The sequence below is a fragment of the Pollicipes pollicipes genome, unplaced genomic scaffold, assembly GCF_011947565.3.
Source record: "Pollicipes pollicipes isolate AB1234 unplaced genomic scaffold, Ppol_2.1 Scaffold_4881;HRSCAF=5763_pilon_pilon_pilon, whole genome shotgun sequence".
Lineage (NCBI taxonomy): Eukaryota > Metazoa > Arthropoda > Thecostraca > Pollicipedomorpha > Pollicipedidae > Pollicipes > Pollicipes pollicipes.
Genome location: NW_023596576.1, coordinates 20,535,732 through 20,548,099, shown reverse-complemented (window position 1 = coordinate 20,548,099; position 12,368 = coordinate 20,535,732). Strand labels below are relative to the sequence as shown.

The 12,368-nt window shown below is 46.6% G+C and overlaps 1 protein-coding gene across 1 annotated transcript in view; it reads right to left on the bottom strand.

Moving 5' to 3' along the window:
* Positions 1-12,368, bottom strand: part of LOC119100105 (glycine receptor subunit alphaZ1) — a 62,349-nt gene that overhangs the window by 35,406 nt on the left and 14,575 nt on the right. Inside the window, exons 4-7 of the mRNA XM_037223219.1 lie at positions 2,757-2,820; positions 2,189-2,363; positions 1,429-1,511; positions 149-280 (exon numbers count right to left, since the gene is read on the bottom strand). Of these exons, the coding sequence (XP_037079114.1) occupies positions 149-280; positions 1,429-1,511; positions 2,189-2,363; positions 2,757-2,820 (454 nt within the window). The remainder of the gene's footprint in view (positions 1-148; positions 281-1,428; positions 1,512-2,188; positions 2,364-2,756; positions 2,821-12,368) is intronic.

Genomic DNA, 12,368 nt, shown 5'->3' with positions numbered 1-12,368 from the left:
TAAGAAAATAGGACACAAGATAGCGAAGTCAGAGGGCAGTCCGTTTTAAGGCCTGAGGGGCGACAGCGACCACTCCATTGGTATGGGCTGGTGGAGCCGTAGCACTGACAGGCAGACGAGGGCCGACTGTGGGCCCGTGGCCCCGTACCTGACGGGTATGTTGACTGGCTGTGGTAGCCGCTGCTGATCGACACCGAGAACTGATGGTTATGGAGTTGTGACGGCAGGCGCACGCCGGCCGGGTGCCAGCTGATGTTGAGCCGCTCCTTCGGGTAGCCGCCTGAGGGTCAGCGGACGGCCACCTCTGTTACACACCGCCCATGATCGTGCCGGCCCACTCTGCTGCAGTTTGGTACGGCGATGGCACGACCCTTCCTTGTGCTGACCCGCTCTCCAGCGTTGTGCTCTGGAAGGCACGTAGTAGCGCCGGCTCGCTCTTTTGTTGCACTGAGCGGAAGCCACCCACATACGCCGGGTGCTCTGCTTCCCTATATCCTAATTTATCCTGCGATTACCAACAAGAGCGGCGCTCTCCATCGTTGGGTCCACTAGGTGCTGCTAAGTCATGGAAGCCTTGCAGCCGATTACATGACGTGAAGCTTTTTTGCGCTGTCTGCAAAAGCCCCGTATAGCAATTTGCTTTTTAATAAATCATTTGTCTAATTTTGGGGAACAAATTACCCCAAGTGTTCCCGATAATATACTGATTACGGCACGATTAAAAACCGTGCAAAACATGCCGGCCGTTTACGAAGCTGGTTGCCATGGTCAGCTTTCCTTACGCTGTCTTTCGCGGGAAATCTTTTCGCATAGATAAGATAGCAGTTATGGCCTTATTCCTCGGAGAATATTCCTCGGAGAAGTGGATTAGTTGATATTTCGGCAACATGCCTTTATCGAAACAATAGCAGAGCTTCACTTCTGCTCTTGTTTTGATAAAGGCATGTTGTCGAAATATCAACCAATCTATTTTTCCATTCTCCTGGTTTTTCTCCGAGGATAAGGCTACAACTACTGACTTATCTAAATGAATGTTCCTCGCAAATGCACTGAGCAATTTACGGAAATCTTTTTCAAGTGATAGAATATTAAGCTGCATGGCTCGATGCCCAAGGGTATCATTCGCAGCGCTGCCTATCATGACAAAGGCAACAGAATACACTCTACGGTTGTAATAGGTGAAGCCATTTCTCATCCAGATTCATGCCACTGGATGATTTGCCACTGCCGTTCATGGCTACCCATGCCAATAGTTTGTTGTCATGCCCTTATGCAGTGAATATTAATGAGATAGCGCTTGGGTTACGTGTCTATCCGGGCCAAGCACTGCATGCCACTCATGTGTACGGGTCCGACATCTCGCTGGAATGGTTAGGTCTTGGTTCACTGACGACACTGTCTTCACGGGTGAAAACGTCACACACTCACTGCTCTCCATGATGATGTCGCAGGATTGCCGGTCCAGAGGATAAGACGTGTACTTCATAGGGCAAGAATACTCCATCATAAGTCTGTAAGCAGTATCCAACAAGTCACGGACGATGGCCGGTATGAGCTCGTTACTGCAATCTGATGATATGCTATGCTAGGGAGTTTGGTACACGCAGGTACTAAATTCATCCAAGACCAGCATACAGGGCATCACCTCTGCCGAAGACAAACGAAACGTGCAATGGAGACAGGCGTTTAGACCCTGCCTTTTGTTAAACATAAAAACAAAATCTTAATGTGGAGGCGACCATTTTTCGGATTAACTTTAGGCTGTAGGCGTCAGTTTGTATTCACCGTTTCGGCCCAGGAAGGCCCGGCAGTCTGCAGATCTTATGAAATACAGAGAAGGATGGCTGGTTACCAGCCATGTCACAACAGGCGTTCCCCGTTCGGATTTGCAGGGATTCGAACCAGGGTCACCTTGATTGCGAGATCAGTATCCTACAACTGAGCTAACCGTGACAGATACACAGGTGTTAAAACTTGGTATCATTCATCTTTTGGATATTTGGCGATTTTTCCGTGGCATTGGATGCCATATTGGACTAATGTCTACACCTAATTTACTGATGGCTTTCTCAGCCAAAGGCATGTGTGCTGCCTCCTTCATCTTATTCAAAACTTATTTTCATTGAACATCTAGAGCACCAAGTAACATGACATTTGAAAGCGAGGCGCCCTGATGCGACGCACGAACTTGACGTACAGCGATGACAGGAAGATGGTCTTGTTGGCGTAGACCTGCAGAGCCTCGCTGGGAGTGAACAGCTTCTGCCGGCGGATGGAGGTGGCGTGGAGGAAGAACAAGTCGGGCACCCACAGCCGCTCGCGCAGCAATGCCGAGAATGAGATGTGCGCGTCCCCCGTCATGCCTGCGACCAAGCCAGCGAGCGTCAGCGTCGGGCCGTTGCCCGCTGCCTGGGATCACATGGGACAAATTATTTTTGTCTGTATATTAAAAGAGCCTGAGCTGCCATGCTCACGAGCTATGATTACATGCGTATAAACTGACTTAAATATATAAAAGACTTCGTGACGCTATGGAAAATTGTGGCACCTGGGACTCATGGGATGCCTTGTTTTGTCCGCGGCTCGCTCAAATTGCTTGTTCTCTCCAATTGAAGAGTTTTAAAAATTGTTCAAGGCATATTTTACAAAACTTGCCACATAACTACACTATTTTAAAAGCCTGTTACAGTCTGGCGTGAGAAGTGTACGGTTGCATGAAGACGTTATTTTGGGAAATTACCGTGGGTATTACTGACCTTCGGGTAGTAAGATGCGGTCGTCCATCCATATACAACGTAACAGAAGAGACATATGAACGGACTGAAAAGGCAACGGCATGCGTTATCATGTTATACGAATATGAACTGGAGCTTCTGTGTGCACACCTACTGAAGGGTGTATGTCTTGCATTTTCTGTTTTTCAAAGAGACACCTTTGCGGGTAGTTTGAATAAGCTATTGATTTTGTCATCAATGGAGGGTCCATTGTAGCCTTATGTACGTAGGTCTGGCATTTTCTGTTTTTCAAATAGACACATTTGCAGGTGGTTTGAACAAGCTATTCATTTTGTCATCAATGGAGAGCCAAATTGTAGCCTTTAACAATGACAATTCAATGCAAATATGGCTTCCCGCCCTTGGTATTGACGGAACAGGTACGAGCACCGGTGTTTAGGGGACGAACTGCACCAACCAACCGCACGGAAACGACAAGTGCGTGTGATAACTAATGCAGGATAACTAATCCGAGCAGGGGAGAAAAAAGCTTCCGATTTACCGGATATGACCGGCGACAAAAACTGACACTTTTTCGAACCACTTGGAGACAAAATTGCGAAAATGGAAACAAATTTCAACAGACCAGACCATATTACAACAGATCATCCCAGCTAGACGAAACTCAAAGCTTAGTATTGGACTGAACTCGGTAACGCTTGCACCGTGAGCATGTGTAGAGCACGTGTCGAAACGTTGACGTTTCGCTGTATGAGCGAGTTGAGCCATAAGATCCTTCCGAACATGGTAGCTTTAATCAGGATAGTTTTTAGCAGGTGACAGGAACATACTACAAACTATACTTTATCAGTGCTGACGCCACAGATCAGTGGTGACACAGTGCTTTTCCAATGTCATTGTCATAGCTTTAATCAGGATAGTTTTTAGCAGGTGACAGGAACATACTACAAACTATACTTTATCAGTGCTGACGCCACAGATCAGTGGTGACACAGTGCTTTTCCAATGTCATTCGGATCAGTGCTTTTCACATATTTTCAGCCAGTATTCACTCCACATACTTAGCAGTATAACTAGGCTTATCACTAGTCGTAAGAATCGTGGGTGGCTACAGCATCCTGCAACGAACGTGATTAGTTTGCTATGCAGCGTTTTAAGGCGTCATGCATTTGAGACAGCTGGGCCGGATTGTTCGCCACGCGCAAGGCTACTGGAGAAGGCTTCGCAAACGTGACGTGACCATGGGACTTAAATTCGGTAGCCCGCAGTTGGGTTTTTGGTTGATGCTACGAAAAGGCTTGTAGATATTAATCGCAGGGTTTAAAGCGGTGATTTCGCCATTGAACTGCATGGCAACCCTGTTCTGCACCTTTATTTCAATGCTATATGAACAGATATAATAATTTTGCATTTCAACCCGTCTTAAGTCAAATCAAGACTGGGACCTGACTGCAAAATAAATCCTACTAAATCACGTTTCCTAGTTGCTGCACCCACCCCATATTCGTTGAGGCCAACTTGCGCGAATATCTATGTGCAAAGTGCTTTTGAAAAAGGAACATGTTGATGTGAATAGATAAATATCAGGTGTAATATTCACATCAAATGGATTAATGGACAATGATTGCACACATATTTTTGCACTGCGGTACCGTCATGGAGTGAAATGAGAAAAAGGGCAATGTGAGGAGGGCAGGTGCCAAGAACTTCCCTGTTGCTGTGTTATGATCTTCCCATGTGCTGGCTAACTTGCAGATCTATAATGTTGAGTGGGATAGATAAAAATAGTGTGCAGAGAATGATATACCCAGCGCCCTAAAATATCTCTATCAGACTATTCCGGATCTAAGAAATGGACTTCGACTTTTTGACTGGCAAAAATGCCAAAACTTGCCAGAAATCGGCCCATTTTACAGGAAAATTACACTATCTTGGACTGAGATAGCACGCGCTGTGTTTAAGCCCCCGGGGTTCAACCCTCACTAACCCCATCAGGACACGCCAACCCTGCATCTACCCTGACAAGGCTCCCACTAAGGCAAAAAATGCGCATTCCAACTTCTCAATGCGTGTCCCAGGGTGTTGCGGGCCCGCATAGCCCGCCATATCTCATTTTCATCATATGTCGTTGTTGGTGTTGCATGTTGTACTCTTTTAAACAGACTGTTTCTAAGCACTTCCGGCTAGAATTCTTCGGAATAAATCACTGGTGAATGGGTAACCCCATGTGCCTGTCGGGGGCAGGCTGAAAGCGCATTGCAGCAATAATGTTGTGGCCCTGTTGCAAGCCGACGTCATTTCTCAGCTGAAAATGCTTCACTAAATGCGCTAGGTCGAAAACAATTCGGCTTTTGGACATATTCATGCTAAACCAGCCAGCAAAGAACAGCGTTTTCACGCCGCCACAGCGTTGGTGACATATGATTTAGTCCCATGATGACGCCACAGCATTGCTACCCAGAATGCAGAAATGCGGGTCTTGGCCACGCGGTAATGCGTTGGGTTCAGTGCAAGGCTGTGGCCTGGGATGCGTATTGAAACGTCCAGAACTCATGAAGTCTAGTGGTCAAAAAGTCCAGAATCGCATCATCCAGCGTTCACAATGTCCAAAAGCCGTCCGATATTCCTGGACACAGGGGAATCAGACAGTCCGGGCTCGCAGCGTCCAGTGTTCATAAAGTTAAGTGTTCATAAAATCCAGTGTGCGTGAGATTCACGGGTTAGGATATTGTCATACTTTCTCGCAGCTCTTTCCGTAATGGTTCGAATATTGCCCGATAGAGGGCTACCAGAGCCGATTTCGCCCGCCTCAGCCGACGAGTGACGTCATGCGGTACAGTGTTGTCCAGTTAAAACAATGCGCATGGATATGGACAACGTTCTGTTTGAGCACACAAAGTTTGCCGCGTCAGCATGCCCTTGGCAACAGGCACATTAAAAAAAATTAAAACTTTGATCCCTGGCTCGTGTCATCGGAGATTGCAGTAACATATAACGCAATATTGTATATATATATATATATATATATATATATATGTAGCGCAATATGGTGGCACATAGTAATTCCGGTTGCAGACTACTCGGCAGTAACTGCACAGTATTCGTGGAAAGCACTGGTCGGGGTGCCTGCTGTTTGGTATTGCGAGCTATGGATGAAATTCTCCGCGGCATTTTTTTTTTTTGTTATTCACTGCACGTGTTGGTGGTGTGTCTTAGTTTTTTTTTCAAGGAATTGATGACTGATGTGTAAGGCTGACTAATTTTATGTCTGCTCCAGGTAGGCGCGCATACAGATCTACAGCTCCTGGCACGCTCACCTATGCTGTTAATGATTGTATTTGGCTGATTCCCCTCCCTCCCCCAATTTCAAATTATCCACACGCTCCTGCAAACGGGGCTTATCCTGAATTATACATGCCTTTACTCTCAAAGAGAGGGGTTGGGGCCGTCTCATAAGCTGAATCCGGGTACTACTACGTGGTGAGACACGTTCAATGGCCCAGCCTACAAACAATTCGTTTGTTCAATTAGGTACGTTTCCAACGGGCGTGCTTTACCAAAACAAGTTGGTTGGCTCATCGATGAAAATATAACGAAGAGTGCCGCGATGATATGCCAACAAATTGGTTTCTCTCCGAATTTGGCTCACTTTTTCGCAAATCTACAGGCTGCAACCCAAGTTACGGAGGGGTATAAAACGTCTGCAGCTGAATAGGGAACCGCACTCCTGGTTGTAAGAAAACAGGGAGTAAAAAAGCGAACGTTGAATGCGAATGTATTCAACTGCCTGCCAAACATTACTTAAAACACTACGCACGCAGCGCATAGAGGCGCTGTTGGTTCACCATCTGAGCAGCGGAGCCGAGTGTTTGTCACTGAGCTGGCTTGCGTTATATAAGCTGAATGAATTGGGAGAATCGTGAACTTGTATTCGCCATCCACTTCATTAATCCTGACATGCTTTCTTCCTTTTCACTCTTGACACGCCTTCTTCTTCATCAGCCGGACGCAGTTCGTGGCGCAGACGGGCGGTGATGGCATGGTGGTTGGTGGTTAGGGTGCTCATCTCTGGGCTTTTGTATCCTGGGATGGGGTCCTGGCCACACCACTACCGCATCCCATGTACCCAATCCCGATGAATACGTAATAGAGACGTTCCGCCTCGAAATAGCCCTAGGAGCCGGTGAGACGTAAAGCCCCAATCGGTATTACAGCCCGTCTGTCAAACAAACCGCCGCCTACCAAATTTGCAGGCAATGCTTCCGCTCAATCACTGTATATATGTGGGAATAATAAGGTGCAATCGGTTGGACGAGGGACTCGGACACACAGCCCAGCCCAGAGGCTGCCCATCTCGAACGTCCGGCCAGCAGCCACGCCCGTGGCGGGCCGGCGGACGAGGCAGCCCAGCCGCCAAAAAAAAGAACGCATTCACGCGCGCGCCGGCCCTCGTCCGAGAACAGAACCCCGCCACACGCGCGCGAGGCCTCTCCGTGGGGCAGCCCGTCCGCGGTCAAAACACTGCAAGCCCAGTCGGGCACGCCGCCATCTTCGCGTCAGGGCCCGGAGCCCCTGACTCGGTTTCACTCGCTTCGTCGCGGTGCACATCCCGGCGGACCGGGCATCCGGACATGTCGGATATTCCGGGATCTCGCTCGTGCTGGACCGGAGCCGCCGCCCCCCCCCCCCCCTCCCACCCTCCTCCTCCTTGACGGGCGCCTTAATGGAACAGCCTCGTGTCAGTCAGGGACCAGCACCGGACAAGGTCCTTCCGCCCGCTTTCTCTAAGGCCCAAATGCGTCGAAATGGGATCACCGTGCCATTTATTAAACCCGCTACGCTTGGGACTTCTTTGGGTCAGCGAGTGGCCTCGTGTTGATCCAGGATCAACCATCTCGGTCCGAGGGCCTTCGGCGTCAGAGAAAGGACCAATGTATCATGTGTATTTGTAGTGACCGATTGGAAATCTGAAAGGGGACGTAAAGGTTCTTCAGCCCCAATCGGGAAATGCATGGGGTCTCAAGTATTGGCTAAAAACTCTATTGGGGTCTGGCTGTTAAAGGGGGGGGGGGTTAGAGAAGGGCGAGGGGTCCAGGAAAGTCTGGGAGGAGCTCTTTTCGGAACCGTGAAGTCCAAAAAATGACCATACTGAATGTGAAGAGCAAAAAATATTGCCAAATACAAATTCTGACAAGACCGTAGCAGCGTCTAGCAGTCCGGGAAGGCCCCTCCGGTAAACTTGTGAATCGTCTCTGGCCGCTCAGTCGGGACTTCCTGGTCGCCAGGGGTACACTGGTGTTTAAGAGCGCTTACAACTGCTTAGACCTCTGCTACCCTTCAGACTGTGGGCACTAAGGGAACTGGGAAACTGCTAGGATAAATAGGAGGTAAAGGGTAAATGCTGGAGGTAAGTGGGCACCATACATCGCAATGTCTTGAGGTAAATAGGCACCATACATCGGCTATCAGTTATACATGCAAACGATTTCAATTGAACAGGCATCGCACATCACGCGTCAGGCATCACTTACACAAGTAAAAGATTTTAAGCTTGCACACATCACACATAAATGCACACATGATGTTCGCGAAATCGGCATGATGAGCCCTGTGTGTAAAGATTTGGTCGCCGACATTTTATAAGAAGGGATTCATTTATTTTCCTATCTGGGTGATCCTGTGCCCTGTAGATGATTACAGAGCAAACCTATCTACAGAGCACAGGACCACAGAGACAGGAAAAGAAGTGAATCCATTCGTGCGAACGTGATATGTGCCTTTATGAGTGATATGTGCTAGCTTAAAATCGTTTAAATGTGTAAGTGATGTCTGACGCGTGATGTGCGATGCCTGTTCCATTGAAATTGTTCGCATGTATAATTGATGAGCGATGTATGATGCTTGTCTACTTCAAATTGATTGCATGTTTAAATGAAGCGTGACGCGTGATGCCCATTCGCTTCAATTCGTTTGCATGTACGCGTATGTTTGCGCTTTCTAATTCTCAGATAGGCGCTGTATCGTGGTAATGGCTGGCAATCGCTCTTTGTTTGATCCCCTGAATGGTGCTGTCCTGTAAAAACTGTGGTCTGCTCTTTAAAAAGAAACCTGAAAAATCAAGTAGGATCATCGGCAGGCAATTTTGGATTCACTTCTGCTATTGTTGCTATAAAGGCATGTTGCCGAAATATCAACCCGAAATATATCTCCATTCTCCTGGTTGTTCCTCCGAGGAATAAGGCGTATACTGTTTTATCTAAGCACGACATAAATTCAAGTTTATAAACCGAGGCTATTAGAGAAGGCTACGCAGACGGGACATCGCCATGGAACTAAAATTTGGCAGTCCGCAGTATGGTTGATACTTCGAAAAGATTTAGACATACCGGTCAGGTGATCAAAAACGGAGATTTCGCCATTGAACTGGATGGCAGCCCTATTTTATATATTTAGTTTAATGTTCTGTGAATACACATCGTAATTTTTCTGTTCAAAACTTCTAAAGACAACTCAGTACTAGAATCTGATTCCAAAAATAAGTCCCACTTAACCATGCACTCTAGTTCCAGCACCCGCGCCATGTTAGTCGAAGCCAACGCGCGTGAATATCCACCTGTAATGCGTTTTGTAAAAGGAATGTTGCTATGTTAACAAATTAATATCACATGTAATGTTAATGTTAAATTCATTGGCAATGCTGACGCATATCTTCGTACTGCAGTACCTATATGAAGTGAAATGTGGAAATAAGGTTATGTGAGCAGGGCAGGTGCCAAGAATTTCGCTGTTGCTATGCTATGATTTTCCTAGGTGTTGGCCAGCATGCAGGTCTGTCATGTTGAATGGATTAGATAAAAATGGTATGCAGAGAATAATATCCCCAGCGCCCTCAAATATCTCTATCAGACTATTTCTGAGTTGAGATGTGGGCTTCGACTTTCTGGCTGGCGGAAATGGCAAAACCTGCCAGAGATCGGCCCATTTTACAGGAAAATTCCGCTATCTTGAAGTGAAATGGCACGCGCCGTATTTAAGCCACCGGGGTTCACCACTCACTACCCCCATAAATGCAGGTCAACCCTGCATCCACCCTGACAACACTTTCCTTAAGGCTACAGGATGTGCATTCAAACTTCTCAATGCGCGTCCCAGGGTGCTAAGAGCCCGTCTGGCCCATCGTATCTCATTTCTATCCTATGTTGGTGTTGCATGTTGTACTATTCTACACAGACTGTTTCTAAGCACTGCCGGCTAAAGTCCTTCAGGATAAATCACTGGTGAATGAGTAACCTCACGTGTCTGTCGGGGGCAGGCTGGAGGCACATTTCAGCAATAATTTTGTGGCTCTGGTGCAAACCAACGCAATTTCCCAGTTGAAAATGTTTCATTGAGTGCGCTAGGTCGAAACAAATTCGGCTTGTGAAAATATTTATACTAAAACCAGTCCGCAAAGAACAGCGTTTTCACGCTGTCATCGCGTTGGTGCCATATGACTTAATTCCATGAAAACGTACAGCATCGCTACCCAGAATGCAGTAATGCGGAGGCTTGTTTACAAACGTACTACGATATCGAATTTGTTCAAAATTGTCATTCCAGAAAATGTCTAACGAAGAACGGAATGTTGAGAAGTATAGGTTATATGATGCAATGCAATATGACAATCTATATCATCATTGAATCATAAGCTGTGGTAACATCTTCAGCGACCAGCGAGAAGAAGCGAAAGCTGTAATCAGATTTACTCAGAAAGCATCCGAAAAGTTCACCAACGCTAAAACCGCTGTGATGTTTAACAAAACATGTATAAAGAACCATCTGCTTCGCGTATGTTTATATGTATATATATATATATATGTATATATATATATATATATATATGTATATATATGTATATATATATGTATATATGTATATATATATATATATATATATATATATATATATATATATATATAGTCAAGGCATTTTGGTAATCAATGGACATGCGATTAAGTCATACATCAGACATCGCGCCAAGGAGTGGTCCAGAATCAACCAAAACAAGGGGCCATTGTAGGTTAAGTCGATCAGATTTGTTATCGAAAATTACCTTCAGTGTGTGTCATCGTTCACTAAAGACAGTCTCATGGCATGGGAATGCGTATCTACCTTCAAAAATAATTATGTCTCAAAAACACTGCCACGCCAAATACTCCCATGCATCATATGCGTATTCGTGATTGACGGCGACAAGTTATTTAGATGCCTGTTTCGGTGAAAATGAAAGCATATCGTGCAATTTTCTGAACATCCGGAATATCTAGCCTAATTATGACCGGAGTGACATGACGGGAGAGCTTTGGCACCTGCAGTTCGGAGTGCAAAAGTTTGGATTCATGTAATGTTATGCACAGGAAATGTGTGCTTGATATTAATATCCCGTCTGCGTGTACGTTGTGCGTATGTTTAAGTACTTATGTTCGCTGTATGTATGTCATTGCCCTCATTCGCCGTTTTGCATAACTCGGACTGATAGGGGGAGAGCGGGTTGATGCGACCCTCCCCCGGTGGTTTCAAGCTTATAAAGATAGAGCTTGCCGAGACCAGCATATTGTTCTGAACACGATCTCACGATTGGTACTGGTTTTATGTTGGTATCAAGTCAAAAGGTCGAATCTTCCAGAAAACCGCACTTTGTAGGTTTACTTTATGTTTACTAGAACAAGCCTTGCGGTGACACGAAACTTAAACTGACGGGTGCCGTATTCAATTCTGAGTGCATTCTGTGGTGTAATTCTCTTGCAGCCCGCCGCCCGAGCCAGCCATAGATCGCCGTGGAGTGCTCATTACAAACTGCCGCTGCTCCGCAACCAGAAAATCCAGGAGCACGTTTTGGTATCAAACCACGTGCCATAATCGCCGCCTATCGTGGGGAGGGTTAAACGTTATGTTATTGCTGCGTGGGGTATCGGCAACTATTTTTCGTGAAACGATATTCCTCACTTTGTTAATAACTGAACCCATAGCGTGCAAAACGGGGAAAAAACAACGCCTGCTTTCTCCCACATTTGCTTGCTCCTAGCTTGACCTCACGCTGACCACCCCGCAAAAGACAAGTCCTTCACATCAAGTTGTGCTCTGTCTGTGGGCTGGCGCCGAAAGGTTCCGATGGTCGCGAAACTTTTCCTGCCCGAACACCTAGAACATTTTCACTGACGCGCCAGACCGTTCGCCCGCGTTCAGCGACAGGCAGGTTGGCGCGAATGAAAATGGCGCGAACGATAAGATGACCGACCAAAGCAGCCGATCGCTGTTATCGCGTAAGACGAACTGCAGTGAACGCAAAGACCGAGGGAAATATGACAGAGATACGGGTATGTAATTTGAATATGATCATACTACTTTTCAACCATCTCAGCTCCTCCCATTGCTCCGTTAAGCCTTTGATAATGGATGTAGGAGCACACAGTGCGCTTACGGCAAGCCCAGTGTGTGGGACATGCTACAAATGCTCTTGAAACGGGAGATGCAAGAGTGCAGGCGTTAGGCGACAAGCAGCCGATCGCATATAGCAACACCGAGACAAATGCCAGAATATCATGTTAATCTCGGTATTTAACGGATACGTGGCCAGTAGGCAGTAGGGTGGCG